The sequence below is a fragment of the Mustela erminea genome, chromosome 5 (genome assembly GCF_009829155.1).
Source record: "Mustela erminea isolate mMusErm1 chromosome 5, mMusErm1.Pri, whole genome shotgun sequence".
Lineage (NCBI taxonomy): Eukaryota > Metazoa > Chordata > Mammalia > Carnivora > Mustelidae > Mustela > Mustela erminea.
The window spans coordinates 83761175-83784988 of NC_045618.1; the positions used below are offsets into that span (position 1 = coordinate 83761175).

Genomic DNA, 23814 nt, shown 5'->3' on the forward strand with positions numbered 1-23814 from the left:
AGTAAATGCTGCCCAGTGGTTTGCTGGTTTGTTGGTTTGTTTATTTATTTTTAAAGTTTATTTGAGAAAGGGAACAGAAAGTGGGGTGAGAGGCAGAGAGAGAAGCAGACTCCCTACTGAGCAGGGAGCCCAATGTGGGGATCGATCCCAGGACTCCAAGATCATGGCTGGAACCAAAAACAGACACTTAATCCACTGAGCCACCCAGGCGCCCCATACTTGGGGGTATTCTAGATAAATCAAGTGTCAGAGTTAGGTTAGCCAAGAGTTTGGTTAGGCAAGGTGTGCAGAGGAATTAGTGTCCATGTTATTGCCTTCCTGGAGTGGAAATAGGAAGCCATTTCTCCTCTACCTAGCCTTTGGAGCCCATTGAATTGCTCTGTGTGATCTTGGGCTTTGCTTACCTCCTTCCCTATAGACTTAGTTTTTTTTTTTTTTCCCCCTTAAAGTATTGTTAAGCCTATGCATTAATATAAATTTCAGAATAATGGCCTAATATTCTACTTGCTTCATTTAAACAGAGAAATTCCTACTATGAATGTTGGTAATATTAATTAGATGGCAAATGAACCCATTTGAGATTCTTTGGGCTACATGTATCAAGGGAAGGTTACATGTAATATCCATGTAAAACTACCTTCAAAATTGGCCCCCCAAATTCTTACCTGACTGTAAAATTCATCCCTGCTCATTTATTGACCAAATGACATGTTTGATTAGGCTTGTATTATTTTTAAAACTTTAATTAGTTAAAATAAAATTAAAACATAACATAAACTTGGAAATGCCATATGAAAATTCAGATTTTGTTCTCTAGAAAGAGCAACACTGGAAATCTGGCAACAGCAGGTATGCTTTCCTCTAGAACAGCAGTCAGCTGGAACTGTGCATGCTGTCCCTTTGCCTGTCCTTCAGGTCCCCACAGTGGCCATCAGGCCTCTTCACTCATTGACATTCCCTGCCTTAACCTGGGGAGCCCTTGAGTTTATAACCTCTTCTCTAGAGCTCCATCATAGTCACCTAGTGAACAGCAACAACAACAAAAATTGTACATTTAGCCTACCTTTTGCAGTACTGTTTGATTACAGGAACACAAAGAGAGCAAAGCACTGAACTTGAACCACTGCACTCTACAAGGGGTAGAGAAAACATGTCAAAGACCAAAGTTCTTTCAGCACAGCTGATCTAAATGGTGTTAGATAGATTGCCTTTACTATATAAAGGGAGGGTAACATCTTTTATCCTAAGATATTAACCTTAGATCCTGGTTTTACTCAAACTTGTCAGATTTTAAGGCATCTTTCACTTTATTTACATAATTTTCAACAAGTCAGGATTGACTATTTATAAAATTGCAAGAAGGTCAGCCAGGATTTGGGGAAATTAATGGCATTACCATGCTTTCTCCATGTAAATCAGTGATGTTTCTGCCTGAGGTTAACACTTGAGACATCAATGACACGAGAGAAGTGCACATGAGAGAGAAGGAGAGACAGAAAGAGCTCGAGAGTACAAGCGGGGGGCAGGGGGTAGGTGCAGGCAGAGGGAGAAGCAGACTCCTTGCTGAGCAGGGAGCCTGATGTAGGAATCAATCCAGGACCCCGGGATCATGACCTGAGCTGAAGGGAGACACTTAACTGACTGAGCCACCCAGGTGTCTCTAGAATATTTTATTAATAGAGTGAAACTGGTGGGATATTGGCTTTGCAAGCATTTGACCGGAGTGTGATGACATTACTTAAATTATGTGGATACTCAATAAGATATTCTAAGTATCTGCAATAAATACAATGTTTCTACCATGAAAAACATCAGATATGCTATAATGTAATATGAAGTGTTATTGTCAATATTATACTAACTGAAATTGGAATCATATTGCTGAACTCATTTTGATCTATTGCTCTGGTCTTCCTTCCTTGCTTGTTTCTCTCTTTCTTGTTATTTTGTAATGGGAAACCAGAAAGCTAGATTCAAAGATTTTAAAATGCCTTCAGAGTTCCTTGCAATGATACTTAGAAATAGATACTTACAAATGATTTTAATAGCACCTTGATATTGTAAATATTGGCCAATTACTTATCATCAGGGTCTGATTTGGGTTTTATTTCTTGTCAGACATAAAACAGAACAATTCAGAATAGGTGGAATTCTGTCAGATACTCAAACACAACTTCAGGTGAGCCAGATTCTGCCCTCAGCAATGTGAACAAACTTCAAACAGAAATGCACATGAATAGTTAAAGGAAAATGCTGGATCCCACCTGTTGCATCTTCTGTGAAGTAATATGTCTATAACGTTGATAAATTTTAATAACCCACACAAGGCTTTATCTTTTGACATTAAATTTATATTATCTTAAAGTTTGACTTTTCTGGGCAATGTATTTTATTCTCAAGTATCTTAGGGAATCTGTCCATCTACTAATGTATATTCATTAGTAAAGAACTAAAGTTTTCTCTTATCAGCCAATTACCAGTGCATTTATAAAGCTGCACTGAAATCTTCATTTTCAGTGGGATGTTTTCTTTATCTGACTAAAGGTCATGATCCTTATTGAGGACTGGAAGGACATGAACACAATTCACAGAATCAACAACTAAAATGTGACGTTTACCCTTTGTTCCCCAAGATTATGATTGAAATACATTTTTAAATATGGGTGCTTCTGATGGCTTAAGATCCCAAAGTGATAACAGCTAAAAGAACAAAATCAGTATCCTGAGATTAGGTATATGAATACTAGCCTCATCTTTCCAGTTGCTTATAGCTGGTAACATCAAACTTCATCTGTAACTCTTAGGTCTTAGAAGTACAGAATATGTCTCAATGCATGACCAAATAGAGGGAAAAAAACTAATTTTATTCATTGCACGTAAGTCTGTGGTATGTAAGTTCAGAGGTAGAATTTGTGGTTTTAGGGGACATGATCTAGAATTTATTTTACTGTGGTCCTAGAGTTTGGAATAAAGATTTTGGCAGATTTTTGCAGGGGAAAGAAAGGACATAAAAAGAAAACAGTTCCTATCTGATGTCAGAAGAACATATTCTAAAGAACACGTTTTCACTCCTTTGATTGCAGTTTACAAGCATTGAGAAAGGAGAAATCCCGAGATGCCGCTCGGTCCCGCCGGGGAAAAGAAAATTTTGAGTTCTATGAATTGGCCAAGTTGTTGCCTCTTCCTGCAGCCATCACTAGCCAGCTGGACAAGGCATCCATCATTCGACTTACAATTAGCTATCTGAAAATGAGGGACTTTGCTAACCAAGGGGACCCTCCATGGAACTTGCGAATGGAAGGCCCTCCACCTAACACATCAGTCAAAGGTAAGCTTTAAGCCCCTGTTTATTCTGGAATATGGTGGTCTGTAGGTGTCTCTAAGATGAAATGTTTACCATCGTCCTTTCTTCTTTTTCTGCATATCAAATCCTTTAAAGGGATACAAATGTGGAAATCTGAACTCTGCATGAGAAAGACACCATGTGAAGGTGAAATAAACCTCTTCTATTTCTTTTTTATTTTTCCAAAAGTCTGTCAGCCTAAAATATTCTATCACTTTATGTAAGGTTTCAGAGAAATGAGAATGAGATGACTTACATTAAAGTGCTTCTTGGGTTTAATTTGTGTTATGCTAATACATGCAAATTATTGTTGATGGGTGGAGTATGAGAATATTTGTTAGAGGGTGGAACTAATATTTCCTGTATGTAGTAACCAAGGAGAGGAAGAGAGCAGACTCCAATTGTAGTGGGTATTTTGAGTAGTGATTTTATTGGCTGATAAATAATTCATGTATTAATGTTTCAAGTCTCTATACATATTGCCTAAAAAGTGCTTAAATATAAACATTTATTTGTCCTCCAAATCCTTGGTGCAGTCATTATTAAAACTCATTAGTTAAAGGCTTTTAGGCCTTCTTCACTCTGATACATAAGAGAGGTATTTTCTTTTGTTAGTGAAACTTCTAATAATTTGTAGCATGTTTAGCATATGACTATGCATGCACGTGTTTATTGATGTGTATGTGGCATTGACCATTGATTTTCCTACCTTTAAGGGTGTGTTATTCAGGGCATTAGACTTAAGGGACCTGCTCATTTCTTGTGCATCTAGACCCTTGGTGGGGACAAAGCTGGACATTTGGCAAAATTGTAGGCAACTCTGGGGAAAGGATTTAGGTGCTTTAGTTAAGTGGTTACACCTTGACAACAACCATTGAAGTCCTGTACTCCTGGCTGTTGGAGAAAGGGGTTCGGGTGGGGAGCTGTAAACTCTTAGAGGATTCAAATTAAAATGAAGGATCAAAAGCAGTGACTATTTACAATTGAGGGCTAAGGGGTATAATCACATATATATGCATGTGTGAATCTGTTCATATCTCTACAGGGGTACTTACAAACTTTGTTCTTTAGGCTTAGGAGAGAAAGAAAATTAGAATTTAAATTGTGACACGTTGTTTTCCTCTAGAACAGGGCAAACATTTTCTGTAATGGGCTATCTCAGAACTGTTGTAGGCTTTGAGAGTCTCAACACTGCCGTTGTAGCATGAAATCAACCATGGACAGTATGTAAAAACAGGGTGTGGCTGTGTTCCCATAAAACCATACTTAACACAGGCAGCTGCCGCCAGACTTGGCCCACAAGCCATAGTTCACAGATTCTTGCTCTAGAGCAGAATGACACTGAGAGGTTGACAAGAACATACAACAGAGTCAGCTCTTCAGGGCAGGATGTTGGTATAAGGTAGCAAAGTATGAATTAGTTGAGGCACACTGATGCTGTCCTTTTACAATCCTTCTGCCATTAAAGATACAGATGTCAAGTTGGTAATGTATGTTCCAGATGATAAAGTTGTAGCAGATTTTCCCAAGCTAAAGGTGTGAGTATCATCTTAGTAAGTGTGTTGTGTTTGTAAGAGTTTATTCAGTAGACTGTCATCATGTTTATTTCAAACCATACAAGATGTAGGAGTAACAGACAGGTCAGAAGTCACAGAAAGTGCAAAGTAGATCCTTGGATCTCACTTGGAAATGCATCGATTGAGGGACTGGGTTTGGCTTACCCTGTTTAATACAGTTACACTTTATTTCCGTTTTTTTTTTTTTTTATTTAAAGGAGTTGGCAGTTGGTAAGTAGTGGCGTTTACCAAAGTCGAAAAATGGTTCCATGGTCTGTCTATTCTTCTGTGAGGTGACAACCCTACTAACTTTCAGAATCCTGACCTCTAAGACATGTAAATTTCTAGCTCATGTAGAACCATGCCCTCATTTACAGATGAGGGAAATGATCTAGAAACCGTTTAAAGCCAAGTATTAGATTTAAAATGAAAATCCATTGTCTTGCCTTTCTGCCTGGTGCTCGATCACATCGTATTGTTTCTAGAAATGATACTTGATTTGCATCCCCTTCACCGAACATTCCAGATCAGGACTCTCACAGCTTCTGGCTAGGACTGATAAATCAATTAGGACTTCAATCAATTAGGCTCTGTAAGTATTGATGCTAAAGATGGGTACAAAAGATAAAATATGGTCTCTGCTGGCATGGACATTTCCGTCTAATGGAAGGACATGGTGATATCAGTGAGAAATGGGAAGGTTGAGATGGGTATTTAGGAGGCTGGAAGGAGATACCAGATTTGATTATTTTGCAAATTCCATGCAGATGATAGCAGAGCATCCCATTTGATTCATGTGTCCTCCCACTGCTATAAACAGGTGATGGTGAAGGTGTAAGCACAGTGACTCTCTCCGCTGACCATGGCTCTCCATAAAGTTGCTAGGAATGCAGCGGGCACTTTCTGTAAGCCGTTTCTGCTGTACAATCTATGTATATTTTATTGCTGTCCTCCCATTCTTTAATGCAAACCTGTTACTCATTCTGATCAAACATTCATGAAACAACATCAAAAGAAATTCATTTTAATTTATTAAGGTCTTCAGTGTTGTGCCCTTGAAGAAGTTCATGTGGATAAACAAGCTTATATAAATAGCCTGCAGCATCATATGAAATGTAGTTCATAATCCAACAATAAAACGATAGACATTATACTTGGTGCTTCTCCAAGCAGTCTCTTGAATAAACCTAAAGGCATTTGGAAATTTATATGAAAAGTACTTACACGATGTAAGCAATGTTTTTTTTTTTTTTTTTTAATGTGATGAATTGTTCGTGTTAATAATTAAATTTCAAAGCTTGAATTTAAATTTGTCCCACACAACTATATAGAAACTTAATCATTTTAATTTACTGCTTCAGAAAGGTCCTTCATTCTGCCCTGGATTCATCACATCTTTTCTTAAAAGTCTATAAAGGTTGATGAGTTTGTTTTGTGATGCCCATTGTGTATAGATTATTACAAGTTATGCTTGCAGAAAGAACACTCAGGTGACAGTGTGTAATGTGTCCTGAGTCAATTACTTCATGGAAATGATATGTTAAGCAATTGGAAGGTAACAGATAGTTTTTTCCATTATTTTAGAAATATCTGTATTGTTATAATACAGATCAAATCTACAATGAACATTATGCATTATTCAAGAAATGACCAGGCATTCTCAGCAGTGTTTCAGCTAAATAACTGATGATTGTAACCTTTAAAGAAATCTCATTGTGGTGACTGTTGGTAAATCACTTCTCCATTCATAGTAATCTCTATTTAGAGGCTATCTAGAAACCATTATATCTTTTATTAATCTTAAAAGCAATAGCTGCTGATTTGACATTTGCTAAAACTAGATAAATTTTCTGTCTTTTTAATATCACAGACTTCAGTCAATTTTTTGTGTATATCTGCTACAACTCTATTAATCCAGGAATATTTACCACTGTAAGCATAAGTTTTATTTCAATTTAAACATCGCAGCTTTTAAACAACAAATTGTGTATGTGTGTGACAGGCAACAATGCTACGATGTGTAAAATATAAGACATTTTTAGCCTTTCGAAGGAATCCATTGAAAAATATTGCAAGACAACTGATTAAAATTGACTGAACACATTAGGGAAGAACTTTAATATTTTCATAGAATTTTCCTTTACTATGTAAGGTACATATTGTGAAGGAAGTGGTAGATATTTCTTTTCTATTGTTTTTTAATGAGAGCTATAATTTTTTTTGAAGATTTTATTTTTTTGTTTGAAAGATACCACAAGCAGGCAGAGGGGCAGGCAGAAGGAGAGGGAGAAGCAGGCTCTCCCCTGAGCAGAGAGCCCGATATGGGGCTTGATCCCAGAACCCTGGGATCATGACCTGAGCCAAAGGCAGACGCTTAACCAGCTGAGCCACCCCAGTGCCCCGGAAGTGGTAGATATTTCTGAGGGGAGAGACCTGCAGGGCTTTATTTAAGGAATGCATGATCTGTCTGTAGCCGAAGACCAGGCTGGTACTTGAGCAATCATGTCTAAGAGATCTGTTTAAAACACTCATGTGTAGCAACTGGGTACAGGACATCTTACAGTAATGCTGAATTACTACTGTACTCACGGTTCCGCAGCTTAGATAACATTTTATAAAAATGGTTCTGTTTCCGGAGAAGGTAGAGAATCCAAGACTGTTTGCCTCATTGTTTTTCCTGGTCCGAGCAGCTCAGAGCTCTTCCAGTTCCTGTTCGGGCATTTTACAGGGTGATGACACACATTTACTTCTAACCACTGACATTCATACTTGGGGGCAAGTGTCCTCATCCTCATTATTCAAAACAAAACAAAACAAATACATGTAAAATGCAATTTCCGCACGACGTGTACTCCAGCCTGTCCTATTCTTTCTTTCTACTCAGGAAAATGGTGGCACGCAGACTAAACCCTTAGGTTCTGAAGAAAAGCTTCCCCACAGGGGTAGCAGAGCAGGATAAAAGACTGGCTTGATTCTTACTTGGTTTCTTTTCTTGCGTCTGACCTTCAGGAGACTGGGGGCCCAAGTCCCTGCTTTAGTCTTCGGTTTCACTTAACCCAATCTGAAGTCAGGGGTGGCACCATGGGGCACCTCAGTGGCTCTTTCGATTCAGTGTCCGAATCTTGGTTTCAGCTCGGGTCATGATCTCAGGGTCCTGAGATCAGCCCCTGCATCAGGCTCTGTGCTCAGTATGGAGTCGGCTTCTCCCTTTCCCTCTGTTCCTCCCCCAACTTGTGTGCGCTCTCTCTCTCTCTCTATCTCTCAAATACATACATACATACATACATACATAAAATCTTCAAAGTCAGGGGTGGCATCCAGTGGAAATAGGGCCATCCAGATGCAGAGCTGCCAATGTTCATTCCTGTTTATTTCAGTTACAAGTGCCAGATTTTACTACTATACAGAAATATGATGGGATATAATTGTCTTTTCTTAGGTATGCTTCTAAGAAGCATTTTTAATGACATGTTGTCCTTTTTGATCTCTCTAGTGAACTTAGGACTTCTGAAGGAAGTCCATGGAAGAACTGGCCTTTTACTTGATTTTATTTACGTCATGAGAGAAAAGCCTTGTTTATGTTGCCATGGTTCCCAGGATTGCCATCTCTGAGCCTGAGCCTGGGCACGAAGGGCTTTCTGACAAATGTGGACGTGATGGTGGCTGAGTACTTCTCTGAGACTGTAATTCTCTACAATTCTGCATTTTCTTGGGAAAACTCCCCTCTCTACAGAGGGGGACCCTGGTCCACCTTCGGCACAAAGCCCGGAAAGGCACTGCTGGTTCTCCACCTCATGCCGCTGTCAGAGTTGGGCTGTTTATCGTTACCTTCAGTGCGCCTGGCACTGGTGCGTATATAGAGCTGCCTCCAACTCCAAATGCTGATTCCGGGGAAGCCTGGTTGGGAGCATGATGGCCGAGAATACTCTTAAATACCAATAAATACCAATACTCTTGTGAGCTAGTCAGCCATTGCCAGGGCAGTGAGCCATCAGCTTGCACAGGCTGTAAGGCTTTGACTCCTCGGGTTGCTCTGGATCATTCTGGGGTGGGCGTATGGAGTCTGAGCTGAGCTGGCTGCTTTACTTCTTGCCACAGCTCTGGCTGGGCTTGCCTCCTTCCTCAGAGGTCAGCTCTGGTCTCCCCTGTCAGGAGATAGCAGAGGTGTGGGAGAGGCTCTTTTCATGGTGAAGGCAAAGGTGTGAGGGGATGAGCAAAAAACAGAAGACTTCTTCCAGAGTTTTTTGCGGAGACTTTTTGGAAATGTGGCTGAAAGAGTGCACAAGTACTTTTGCATTCTGCATCAAGATTCATTAGTCTGTCCCTCTATCTGCTGCCTCCTCTTTGTTCCTAGCAATACTGAATACCTCACACCACATGTTTGTACCTTTGTACATCCCGTCAACTAACCAGAATGTCCCTTGCCTTCTAGTTTTGTTGGATCCTTGTTCTTCCTTAAAAACCCAGCTCACACATCACTTCCTTGCCTAAATCTTCTCTGCTTCCCTAGAACATTAATCATTTGTTCCTATGGGTTACTGTTAGAGTCTTTCGTTGCTTTAGTATCAATCCATAATTCATTTCTTACTATACCTATCTCTATCTTTAGACTGTGGACTATTTGAGGGAATAGTCTGGGACATCTTATCCATGTCCATATCTCCACATAAGGGGCCCAGGAAAGGAAGTATTTAACCATGTTTTTAAATTAAATTATATAGTACCACATTCTGTCTTGGCATAGTGAGCTGAAAATCGCCGTTGAGAACTGCGGGTGGCTCTAAAGTCATAGGCTGGGGTGAAGAAAGAAAAGAGTAAAAAAGAAAGGGCAGCAGAAAAATGGAGGGAGAATGATGGGAATAGTGTGAAAGCAAAGGGAAAATAAACAGTATATTGAGTAGGAGCTAGGAGGGGTGGTATCCCCGGCTTGTGATGAGCTGTCTTCTCCTGCCAACCTTTTCTCTCAGGTACAAGCTAAGGAGTTGACAGTTAAAACCATAGTCTCAAGAAACCCATGTCTTGGGTGTATAAATTCAAGTTTATTCAACTGGTAGTTGAGTATTTTCTCTGGGTCCTCCGAGTCCTCTGTTGGCTGTTCTGGGGGCATATAGAGAAAGTATAAGGCATAGTCCTGGCTTTGGAAGCATTTACCATTTATTGAGAAATAAAAGTGGAAGGGAAGGAGAGAAGGAAGAAAGAAGGAAGATGAGAGCTTTTGATAAAATTAGATGAACAGTATGATCTGTGTGAGAGTGTCCTCTCTAGTCCTCAGTTTCTCCTATGAATTTTTCTTTGTAAGTTGCTCTGAGTGATTACTGACTCTCTAATCCCAAACCCCAATTTTTTAGGAAGGATGTAGCACTTATTGTCTCAAATTAGCTTCTATTGAGGCCCTTGGGGGTTTTAAAGCTGTTGTTTAGTAATTTCAAAAGCCACATGCTCTAACAGCTCCTATTCTGCTAGTATTTCTGTTCTTCCTTCTCTTCTATTTAATTGCCCTTTACAGGAAGATATCGCGTCTCCCTGGTGTTTTGGGTTCAAAAATACATGCTATAGATCCATCTCTTTACAGATTTTATCTGCTGATTGTCAAGATTTGCATACGTAAAATCATTATAAATACAAAAAGGAAAATAAAACAGCATGCAGTGAAAGTTTAAAGTAAATAAATGAAGTGCCAAATATATGATAGAGACAAAATATGAATGTAAAACTTTGTATGTTTCTTATTTGTTTTATACTCTTGGCAAAAATCCTAGGGGACACCCTTACATTCCATGTCACATTCAACTTATTTTAAGAAGTCTACCAGTTCTTGCAATGTAATATTTTAGTCTGGCATTGCCTTCTACTACATTGTACTCACTTACTTAGGACTTTGAAGTTTATGTGCCCTGTTCTTTAGGGCTGGACTTCTTGAACGTGTTTTTGTTAGCCCTATCACCTCTTGCAAAGCACAATATATAGTTTCAGGGCTCTGCAGATAACAATATTTCATGGGGATAGCAAAGAAGGAGTCACCTCTGACTGCTTTATATGATTGAAATTGTACTATGGCTTTAATTTTCAGAAACAGCTTTCTAGATACTGTGCATAACTCTTGGCTGTGCCTTAATAAACATGTGGTGACCTCCACCTGTAAAACGAATGTGGCTTTGAATACTGATTGACTGCAGCTTTTCACATCCTTCCTGGGTCCATAATATGTCAGCAAATGTCAGTGCCCCAGTAGGAGAAGAAGGCCAAAAGAATTTGGGGCTTAAAAATTGTACAGATCATCTGTTTCGGTCCCCCTGCTGTCATGTTGAGAAAACTGATAGAGAAAGAACTTCAGTGATATAAAGTCAAGAGAAGACTTGGAACTAGGATTTGGACCTCTGGAATTCCAATTCAGCACCTTTTCCTCCATAATAGAGAGCATTTCCTTTCTCAGGTCAGCACAGGTCAGCAGCTGTCCATAAGCATCCCCTTCCTCACTTGTATTGCAAATGAACATAAGTGCACATACAGGGTTTATGTGTAGAGACCAGCCCTTTTTAGATCTAATGGTACTGTGTTCCAATTCACAAAAGATTTTGAGGCTAGTCAAAGGCAAAGGAGTCATAATTCAACGAAAAAAAAAATCATTTCAGGCATTAGATGCTGAAATTAGGGGAGTCTGCGTGAAAGGCATATTGGAACTCTCTGTCCTAACTTTGCAACTGTTCTGTGTATCTAAAATTATTCTAAAATAAAAAGGTTCTTTTTTCTTTTCTTTAAAGCACTATAATGTACTCTAACAGTAGCAACACAAGAAAAACAGATCGCTTCCCAAATGGAAACTTGTTCTGTCCCAGGTTCCTGCTTTTTCACCTGGTCCCCCTTGAGTGTTCATCAGCTCACCCTTCTCTAGGGCTTTGTTACTGTTCGTATTACTTAAGAAATGTGATTAACCGACAACTGCAATGTCAATCAGGATATGGAAGAAAGAGAATTGATTAAGCTGTTTACACAGTTTCCTTAAAAAATTTATAAACAACCTGTTCCCGTTAATAAGGAGTCACGGGAGCACAGTGGTACACCCTGGCTATTGTCCCCGCTTCCCCTTTCTTCACTGGAAGTTATAACTAGTATTAAATTGTCTAGTCTTTCCACTCTGCCCAAAGATCACCCAAAAGGGGGAAGTTAGAAAGCCAAGACAGAACCTAGTTAACAGATTCTAGTATGAGGGTCAGGAAATGTGTTCTGGAAAGGACCAGAGAGTAAATGCTTTAGCCTTTGTGGGCCGTGGAATCTCTTACTCAGCTCCGCTGTTAGAGGGCAAGAGCAGCCACAGACCGTCCGGGTCCAGCTGAGTATGCCCGTATTTCAATAAAACTTTATTTGAGAATGCTGAACTCTCTAATTAGGACAAACCATGAAATCTCAAGAGTTTTTTTTAAGCATTTAATCTTTTTTTTCTTCTTAAATTCTTAGTTTACAGGTTGTATAGAGACAGACAGCAGTCTGGATTTCACCTGCATGCTATGGTTTGCCAAGTCCTGTGAAGAGCTTTAGAACTGGAAGGGAGTTAGGGACTTTTTAAAGAACCTTCGTGGTAAGCAGCATTTTACTAATAGTAAAGGGTTGAGCCTTGTGTTTGTTTTAAAATTGTATTGATGAAAATACACAGTGCGGAATGTGCTTTCTGAAAAATCTGTTTTTGTTTTTATCTTCAGAGCTAATGTGTGTTCTTGTGTTCATATATATATATATATATAGCTAGTTAGTTATATATGTATAACTGTATGCTTATATAACTATACATATAGATATATATATATAGTTCTTTGCATTGTGCATATGGCTAGAAAACTAAGCATACAGTCCTACTAAGTCATTGGCTTGGTCTGGCTTATTATTTTGGCCTGGTTTCTCAAATGAATATAGCAAATGATCAAACTGGGGCTATTCAGTGTCTTCTATAGATGAAGGATCTTATTAAAGAGAAGCATGATTAAAGCTTTGTCTACATGGGACTGTTGTTCGGCCATTTTGACTTAACTAATCAAACAACTGGCCAGTTCAGTTAAATAATTGTTTGGATTGATTTCCCCACATAATATATTATGTATCTTTCTGATTCACCTGGGGGCTTAAGGTATGGTGTGGCTATAACCATCAGGAGAGAAATCATTAGAAATAAGATATTTGGGATTTGCCTATAAGAAATCCAATGTTACTCTGAACATTGGAATGGATAAGATTGGACTTAAAGCTGAATTCATTATTTGCAGGTAGAATTGAACCTATCTCTAAAACCATATTCCTAAAATGGAAAAATATGACTAGGCTACAGAAACATCTTTTTTTGACCACTTACTAAAGTGAACAGGTTACTAAGTACTAAAGCATAGTCATTAGCAAATACTCTTCTGCCATTGTCCCTTCAAACTGTCAATCACAGGGTGTTGAGCGAGTGCTCAAAGGGTGAATACTACTGTACCAAGAAGTAGAGGAAATTAAAATTCGTGAGTTGATCATCCTCACTTCCCAACGTACTACAGAAACTTAAAAATATATTTTTCAGTAGTGTTTTGTAATTAAAGCACATCACTCATATATAATTTTACAGTTTGGGAAATAAGGCTGTGTTGAATATCAGCACTGATGATGAAAACAGACTGTGTACACAGTTTGGGTTTTATATAAATACTTTAAAATATTGGCTTTCTTCAATAAAAATAGATGAATAGTATCCAGGTTTTTACAAGAATTTTAGCATAAAAGCGAAATTGCTATCATTTTCTATTTTGAAAAGAGACATGAAGATGGCATAACAAAATGTGTAAAATGCAGTATGTTCTAGCTAGCTCTGATGGAAAATGAGGATGCAGATGCAGGTAAGCCTCACTCTGGGCATACAGAGGACCTTTTGTAAAGCAGTACAGTGATGTTTTCTTAGTTGAGCCCAACCTAATGTACCCTTCATTGTCTCTCCTATGGACGCTGAACTCCCAAAGTTGCAGAACAATCTGGTTCAAGTTGTTCAGCATGTGCTGCTGTGTGATTTACATCCAGCAGGCAGCCAGACTGAAGCTTTCTGATGTGAGTCATTACATGGTTTGCCATAAATACTGCTGGAAAAGTTCACAGAGATGAGAGAGAGGGACTCTTTCAGGGAATTCTGACAACCTATAACAAAGGTACGGTGCATGTATACAAGGTCAACGAGGCCAGCAAAATGTGTGAATGCAGTGGAAACTGATAATCTCCATCATTTCAGTGTGTCTTCAGAGCCTTACTAAGAGTATGCTGTTGGTCAATGCGGTTGCACGCTTCCAGGTTCAAATCTCTGTGACTCTGAAAAGTAACAGTTCTTTGGCCTCTGTTTGCCTAGAAGAGGGGGTAGTTGGACTTCAGAATTCAGCTGGTCTTACGTGGCAGTGAGCCTAGATTTTATTGGAGGCTTAAGTTTAGAAACAAAAAAAGGCATGTTAGGATTTCTTTTTAGGATTTTTATCATGTCAGAACTAACTTGTGTTTTTGTTTTGTTTTGCTTGGTAAGGTTGTGTTTCCGAAATGGTGTTAATCAGGAGAAAGAGATGGTCAATATGCGACATTTATTTAAAAATACACTCGGAGATTCTAACATGTCAGAAGTCTTGACTTGTATCCTATGACAGAGAAGAGGAAAATTAGAATGTTAGTTAAAGTACACAGGGGACTTGGGCACATTAAGGCAACTTAATGTTAAGCTAATGCTTAAAATAATGAGATCGAAAAGTTGAGATAAATTTTTAATATGTGGATATTTCATTGAGATAAAAAGACAAAAGCATTCTTAAAATAGGCTGTATCTGAAATGAAAGGTTGATTCACTGAAGCAATGGGTATAATCGATACTTCCCTCAGTGTTTTGGTGTTATAGGATATAATCTTATTATATTATATAAATCCTTAGGTTTTAGGGTACCATTTCATTGTTGTTGTCATTAGAGATCAGGAATGAGTCCCTTTTCTCTGTCATTTTGCTTAATCTGTTCCTGCTCTGAGTACTCGAGTGCTTACCACATTGCTAGACTCCCCAGGCTGTGTATAGAAGACAAAGAGGTAAAGAAGCTGAACCCTCTAGGAGTTTATAATCGAGCAAGAGTGACACACATGCTCACAGAATAATAAGACAAGGTGTTATTCAGGTTGAGAGAGGTTGAAGCAAAATGTTGGATAATCTGTTATGCATAAATATAGTTTCTGCCATAAACATGGTGACATTTAATGAGAATTCTGGTCACTGAGATGTCAAGTAAGCTTATGAAGGTTTTTCTTTTCAGAAGAGTATTTTAAACAGAATACCCAAATGGCACACAAGTACTTGTGTATACTGCTATTATCTGATGATAATTTCAAACAACTAGGAGCATCAGTTACATACCACACTCAAAGCCAAGAGCTTAATCAAATACCATCTTCTAGTACCTTTTCTTTAGAATCTTAGCATTTCACAGAGATGGAAGAAAGGCTGGAATGAGGTATGTTTTTAAATCTCACGATCCTCATGGATCGAGTTTTTCAGAAAATCGTTCGGCATTGGAGGCAAGAATATAGAAAGGGTCAGAACAGATGAGAAGCAGCCATCCCGGGAACCTCGCAGTAGAATGGCCAAGGTTCAGGCACGCCACTGGGGCAGTGATGGGAGAGTTCCTTGCTTCCCTTGGCTCCCCGCACGCACACACCCTAGCAAAGCCCATCATTGGGAGGGAAGACTAGACGGCGTGGAAGAAAATGTTTTGTACTTTCATTTAAATGAGCACAAAGGGAGGGAACAGTTTTGCTTCATATGTGAAGTCAGTCATTTCTTGGGTTGCTAGCTCAATGTTTTAGCAGAACAGCTGTTCAGTACAATGTGGCTTTCTACAAGCAATATTTCTACTGCGAGAAAAGTGGCAGTCTGCCAAAGAGAGTGCCCAGACCAACCCCTAAACAAAAAAAATCTTTTGTCAACGACTCTAATAATTTGTACAATTCAGGAAAGGGGGGCTGCACGGTCTTTGCAGATGTGCATTTATGATGCTATTTTTAAGCAGAGCAGCATGGAAGAATAGATTCAGACGAATCGTAAGTTGATCATTCATTTTAAGCATTTGGCTTCTGCTCCTTTTAAAATTTCGCTCTGTGGAAAGAAAACACAGGCCGCCTTGAAAGGAGGTAAGGCAGGGTGTGACAACAAGATGAAATCCTTCCTTTCCCAGCCTGTGATGCTTGCTCAAAACCAAAAAGCTTTGGGATGTTTTCTTCCGCCTGCTAAGGAAATAAATGTGGTTTTTCTGATCCCTCACAGAAGAAACTTGCTATCCTTCAGCATTTTGAGGAAATAAACTCCTAATGAGCCTGCATTCTTTTACAGCAGTCCATTCTCTGAAAATGAGTTTAAGTGCTGAAGGAAATGCCAGAAGCTTTTACGCAACCAGCGCCAAATTAATGTGTGTTAATTCTCGATATTGGAACAGCACAGACGCTGTGCAGTTTTTCTGGTGAAACTCGGTTTAGTCTCCGACGTGTCCTCTGCACTAGGGTTATCCAGACTCTCCAGCACTGGATTCGGCTGGCTTTGATGCTGGCGATGGAGTTAAGAGAATTTTTTAAGTTGCAATTCCCTGGGAAAGCACCCTCAAACTTCTCCTAACAGTAGAGGATAAAATCTGATGGAATCTTCATTTTGATTTTTTTTAATTCAACTGTCTACTTGATATGGACATAAGAGGGAATTGGACTACTCTCTTATAATATGAAATCAGATCTTTAAAATGATATAAAAGTAATACAGACTCATTCACTAGAGGTGATTCTAGAGTCCAGACAACAGTAGAAGATTCCCTGACTTGATCAAAGGCTTCCTCTCATTTAGATAGTTGGTATCTTTGTTATTGTTGATGTTTTCTTTTTCAATATTCCCATCTTTGCATATTCACTATAGGTGAACTGTTCAGTGAAATGGAGTTGCACGTGTTACTATGCCAGGAATATTTTGCTCCACTTAGAATGCAGTCCACCTAGAGGATGTTGTCCCGTCAAGTTTTAGCATTTATATATCTAATGTAAAAGTCCTAACAGTGGGGTGCCTGGTGCCTCAGTGGGTTAAGCCTCTGCCTTCGGCTCAGGTCATGATCTCAGGGTCCTGGGATTGAGCCCCACATCGAGCCCCACATCGGGCTCTCTGCATCGGGCTCTCTGCTCAGCAGGGAGCCTGCTTCCCTTCCTCTCTCTGCCTGCCTCTTTGCCTGCTTGTGATCTGTTAAATAAAATCTTTAAAAAAAAAAAAAAAGTTCTAACAGTGATGATGGGATATTATTAAGATAGGTTATATTACGCGGCTAAAGAAGGTGTATTTTTAAAATTGTCCCTGTGAGCTGTTTGATCATCCTTCAAGTTGTTACTCAAGTGTTTTTCAGATGTTTCCGGAGTTTCGTAAGGATTTCCGGTGACAATTACAATTGATTACTTTGGTGTGGCCCCCAGTGGATGGGTACTGCATTTCGTGAAGTGCAGAGTGCCAGACAAATTGTTTCTAAAATGTTCTCTTACGCGTTAACAAAAACACTTTGTTTTTACGTATTACAGAAATTCTCTAGGTGAGGATTTCTGCAGGAGTTCATATTAAAAACGGATTTCCTTCAATAAAGCAAATGATGATTCCCTGAATACATATTTTACATTCTTTTCTTCCATTTTTAAGATTTCTCGAAGTGAGGGAATGGAAATACAAATAACAAATGTGGGTTACTGACTTGTGTCAAACGCAGTGTATTTCAGGAATGTATTGGGAGGCACAGAATGACCCACACTGCATTCCTAGTGCTTTACTCATGCCAGCCAGGACTTCAGGGGCTTAAAGAGTCCATACTTTCGGGATGTGTAAGTGGAAAGCTATATGATCATTTTTGTACTTACACATTATCTTTTCCAAAAGTCATAGGAACAGCATACCAGTCCTTGTTGTATATGAAGGCATTTACTGGTACACGTTGGGTAGAAAAACATGCAGAAATGCCATATTTCCATGATCCTATTTAATATATATAAAACTTCATGAGATGAGATCCTTTTTCCTTCTACATATAGAGTTATTTTTAATTACTCCAGCTCTCTAGGTGCAAAAGATATGTAAGTGAGAAAAAAGGATGTTCAAAGTAGGTTTCTTTAAGTAAGCTTGGTTCCTTTGCACACTGAACAGTTGTACCCAGTGAAAGTCATTTGGTTTGGCCCATGATTTATGCAAGTGGCTCAAGAGGCCCGAATCCATCAATAATAGTCTCTGTATAAAACACAAGGAAGAATAAAAATAATATTTTGTCAATTTGTATCTGTCACAATGCAGGTAAAACTCCTATAGAAGTAACTGGTATGTGTTTAATAACCATACCATCAGGTCTTATCAAGATAATGATTGCATTCCAGCCCATCTTATGGCCAATGCCCCCAAAACAGATGGAGTGAGACTGGCAGGTAGACATTGATTAGATTGTGGTCCCCCCGATGTCAGCACCACTGTTTTTGTTAGCATCTGGGTGAATTAACTCAGCACGCAGAAAATATTCAGACCTTTCACTGGACGTTATTCCTAGCGAACTTGCTTGACCACGGTGGACTCGGGGAGTGAGATCGTAAGTGCTGGAGGAACTCACCCCACCACGGAACATGTTCTGTTGGTGTAACAAATGACTGAATCACACTCACACACTTCCTCACTTACAGCTCTTTGTAAGATGAAACCGTATTAGGGGGTGATAATTTCAGAGCACACTAAATTTTTCCTCCTGGTTTTTCACAGTGACATTATCCTATGAAATAGTGGGACAACTTGCCCGGTGTCAGGATTCTAATCCCCTGCTCTCATTAGCTCTTTGCTGAACCCTTTCTCCTCCTTAGCATTGCTCTCTTTTGAATTATGTCTGTGGCAAACCTCACCCCTTGTGTGATTAATGAGAGTTGATGTGTTAGTGTAATCTGAGTTCTCAGACTTAGTTCTGCAGTCACCTCTTTCTACCTTCCACTTCCAGTGTTCTTTTCCCCTTCTTTTTTTTTTTTTTTCTCTCCCTATTTAAACTGTCCCTTGGAAGTACTGCATTTCATGATCTTGTTCGAAGAACGGCAGAACAAAATTATGAAACAGTGGTAACTGTTTTAGATAAGGATTGAGCAGCTGGTCCAAATCGGGTCTTTCAGTACAGGTTTCTCAGATTTTCATATTTCACTTCAGTTTCTGGGGCCTGTCATACTGGACTGTGGATTTGGGGGGAAGAAAACTCCCCATTACCTTGCATGTCACCTATACTCCACATGTACAACTTTATATCCATATTGATTGTATGCTATGGATCTCTGCCGCTAATGTTATTCACCTGATTTGCAGAGAACTAGAACTAATAACCTTTTCAAATGTTATCAAATTATGACAAATCCTAGACCAATCAAATTACTTAAGTGATCATTGATCATTTATTTGATATTTTAATTTTGAATGAGTCTACCTCAAGGACTTTTTGATATTTCCATTAGTTTTAGTAAAACCACAAATGCCAAACAGTAACACAGTTCATAAATTTCACCAACAGTGAACCTAGAATGCTGTAAATTAGCTTTATTTAAAATGACCTTAAGAGAAATGAATGGCCTTTAGTATAATTATAGACAATGGCAGACACAGTGGAAATCGGGGGAAAGAACCTGATTAGGAAGTACGTCTGTCTATATTATGTGTCTGTTTGGGGTGTGGAGGGATCTGATTAGATTTCTCAGTAGTGAGGGAGCCAGAAGCTTTTGCATTTAGGTCGCCTCACATTTTAGGTTGCTAATGATTTCATTTTAATGTCACCGTTTAGTTTCATACTGATCATTTATACTGACAAAAAGGAAGAAAAGAAAACAAGGAACCTGTCATCAATCATTCATTTAATCAAGTAGCAAAAGTAGATAAATAAACATACTGAGTTAATTATTCTTCTGTATGTAGTGATTGACAATAAAGTTAATTTATGCCTATTTTAACCCTTCGATATTTTGTGCCATTAGGAATAATAGCTATTAGCCGTTGTAGAGAGAACTTTGGGGTGACCTTTTTCTTCCTAAAGGGTCTTAAGAAAATTCAGTCTTTATATTTAAGGTATTTATTCACTTGAAATCTGTTTCGCTAAAGAGTTGTAGTTATTTGCATCTAAGCATATTAACTCTGTGCTACCAAATATAATGAAAAACAATTACGATATGTTAGTCTGCCTCCTTTGTTGTATTCCTATTCAGACCCTTTAATGAAGACCTTTTTCTAAGCAATGTGCATTTTTAATGTGTAAAAGGATTTGTCACCAGATACAAATACACTATAAATCCAAATGTGTATTAGATACTGAACTAATGGAAAAAAAAAAAGTTTTAGTGGCAAAAAAACACTAATACATATATTTGAGTTAAAAGAGCTTTTGAAAGTTCTAAAAACGTATTTTTGGTTTGTCAGCACTTTCCTACCGTTTTCCAGACAATTATTTTCTGATGGCTATTCTTATTGAAATATCAGTGATTACTTTTATGAGACCTTCCATAAACAAGTGTGTTCTTCTGGTGAGTATGGGTAGTGAAGCTAAATTGTCTAAAGATGTCCTCTGGAATCTTCCTGGCACCCTCCTCTAAGTCAGTCTGCAGACAAGAAACGGGGAAGCAAGAAGCAGACTTGATGGATTTGGGGTTGAAAATAGGAATTTAATTGTTGATTACAATTGTGTGAAGATCTGAGGCTTCAAGAAACCATGGGTGCCTTTCTGGCTAGAGATATGCTTCTTCTAGATGTATTTTATTAAATGACTCTTCCCTTGACAGTTGTCATATAGAGTGTAGCTGAATTCTACCCCTGTACTGTTTTGACTTCTTGCCCAGCTCTTGTGTTTGCTTCAGTTCTTACAGACTGGAACTGGAATCCGAGAGAGTTGGTGGGCAAGCCCAGAGTACATTTCACACAGAAGCCATGCTTTGTGTTGACTCTCTCCTTTGCAATAAAGTGGGGGGGGGGTCGGGGGATGGGGGAAAGCTTGCATATCTTTGCTTGGCCTGTTTAGGAAATTATCAGGTTTAGCATCAGTCCCGAAGTCTATAATCATAAATAGGCAAGTTAGAGTAGATTTTGCTCTTGTGTCAGTATTACCAGATTCCCATATTGGGTTCTGGGTTGCTCATGTTGAAATTTGCTCTCTGCAAACATTCGGCTTAAGGAAGAAGTTTGGTTTTTGTTTGTTTATTTGTTTGTTTTTTCATAAGGCTTTCTGAGCACCAGAAGACATAAGACATTGTAGTTCGATCTTTAATGGTGAAGTAATATTTGGAAAACACACACCATTTAAACTGGTTGCTCTAAACCAGGTAAAACAACCTACAGAAAATAATTCGCCCAATCAGGTCAGGGTATATGTGAATGAAGAATGATGCATTGATCATGAAATGTTTTTAAAGATAAAAAGATTGTCCATGTTTTTTAAGTTTAGAGTAATTCTATTTGATGAATGAATCCATCCGCCTCCTCACCCCCAATTCCTGCCATGGACACCTCGAAACTTCATTAATTTCTGCGTAAATGTATTAAAGAGAAACCTTTTTATCCTTTTTTGTTAGTCCTTTGTTTGGTCTCCTTTTACCTGCATGCATTAATTAAGCAGTGGTATGAATGAGGAGTGGGAATTTGTGGCCTTTTTGTTCACAGAAATAATGGTTAATCTCTTCAGCTTTGTCCACTTTATGACTTTGCTTTTTTCATTCACTTAACAATCTGCAGCTAGCAAGTTAAGCATAATACAGCTTGTAATCACTGTGGTAACAGCAAAATCAACAACTCTGTGTTTGCTTCCTGAAATAAACTTTCAAAATTCTTTTTTGACTTACATTTGAGAGAGCGTAAAAACTGGGCAGAAAGATGCCAAAGACTCTCTAAGTAGATGGTAGACAGATGTCCATCTCTAGGACCAAATACAAACACGGTCTTAAAAAAGAAAGATTTGAATTTGAATTGAAACGTTTGGTCAAAATCTACTTCATGAGAAAATAAACTTTAAGTCTGGATTTCTGATCATTTTCAAATACTAGACAAAATGAATCTTTTAGGTACAAGTATATCTTTAATACAGCAAAATGGATATTTTCTTGGTGTAATTCTTAGAGCTACTTAGCATCTATTTGCTGTATCTTTTAGTTGTTTTAATCAGTGGGTTCCTGTCCCCAGCCCCAGGGTTTTTTGTTTGTTTGTTTTATTTATTTATTTTTTTTAAAGATTTTATTTTTTTGAGAGAGAGCACTAGCGGGGGTGGGGTGTGGGCAGAGGGAGAGGGAGAAGCAGACTCCTCACTGAACAGGGAGCCCCATGTGGGGCTCAATCCCTGGACACTGGGATCATGACCTGAGCCAAAGGCAGACACTTAACTGACTGAGCCATCCTTAAAGTGATAAAGAAGATAGGCTGGTTCTAGTTTACCATCTGTCCTTCCTGAATTTTATCACGTGCTCTCTGCCCTGGAAAAGAATCAAAGGAAAAAGGATTTTTAGGCACTCAGAAATGATGTGGTGAAGCTAATGTCCTCTCCCTGATCATCTGATTCTTTTATTTTGTTCTACCACAAGTTCTTGGTTGCCCCCGTGTGTTTCTTAGAGAACAGGATGCCAGTTCAGTCTTTCAGTTATTAGCAGTTTCTTTACTTTAAATTGCTTTATTATGGTTTTATTTATCCATTGAGAATAAGAAGTATATTTTAATCATCTACCGTTTGTTCTCCATGCTTGGAGGTAGAAAAGAAGTAGAAGATGCAATTCTGGTCTTGAAACATTTGGAATTTATTTGTAGAAATGAGGCTTTTGGTATAAAAAAAATTAGAAACCATCTTTGAGAGAATTCAAGAGTAGTGAAGGTCTTGTTTAACTAAAGAACGATCCTGGACAGCGCCCTTCTTGGAAGCCAGAGAGCTAAAGGAGTACACCTTGGAACCACGGAGGCTACATGGAGAGAGTTCATGTCCTGTTTAGTGTGCTTTCATAATCTTTGTCTTCCTTGAGCTGCTCAGGGATCTATGAGAACAGACAGGTACTCTTCAGTTTTACAGATGAGAAAACTGGGGCACAAAGGCACCAAGTGACTTGTTTAAGATTAGATGGGTTCTTAATTGTGGAGCATATTATTATATTTTCCCAAGGTTGAGATACCCCTAGATTCACAGCAGGCTTTGAAGCCAACTCCCTGTGATTTTGGCTGATGGAGATCCCCAGGTCTGGCCCAAACACTTTAGTCTATGAAGTGAGACTCAACAATCGTTTTGTTTTGATTTTCCATGACTCTTAAGAAACTGTAACTACAAATGGTATATTCAGAAATCAAGTCAAAGAATGCTCGGAGTTTCTCTGAGGGTATTTCTGCGCACAATAATCCTGGCAACATTATACCTAATATTAGTCAGCTTTTACGTTTTCAGTCTTTATAAGAAATAGATCAGACTTTTCTCTTTACCATTTCTTTAAAAGATTTTATTTATGTGTGAGAGAGAGGGAGGGCACATGTGCACACAGGTGCAGGTGTCCTCACAAGCAGGGGGAGGGGCAGAGAGAGAGAAGGACAAGTCAACTCCCTGATGAAATGGGAGCCCAACTCAGGCCTGATTCCATCCCAGGCCCTGAGATCATGACCTGAGCCGAAGTCAGATGCTTAACCCACTGAGCCACCCAAGCGCCCTGATTTTATCATTTTTTTTAGTGAAATTAAACAAGTATCCACCTAGTGAGCTAGATTTAGACTTTTTCAGTGGGTTTTCAGAAAAATGTATTGTGATTGAAACCTTTCTTAGGCTTTGGTTACCTTTTAGAAGGAACACTGTAATTTTCGCAGAGCAGGTCACTGGCTATGGATGTCTATGCCTATGTTCATTTCCCCTTCCC

At 38.8% G+C, this 23814-nt stretch overlaps 1 protein-coding gene across 1 annotated transcript in view; it reads left to right on the forward strand.

Annotated features, from left to right (window-relative positions):
* Positions 1-23814, forward strand: part of NPAS3 (neuronal PAS domain protein 3) — an 840712-nt gene that overhangs the window by 257432 nt on the left and 559466 nt on the right. Inside the window, 1 exon segment of the mRNA XM_032344010.1 lies at positions 3084-3328. Coding sequence (XP_032199901.1) covers positions 3084-3328 — 245 coding nt within the window.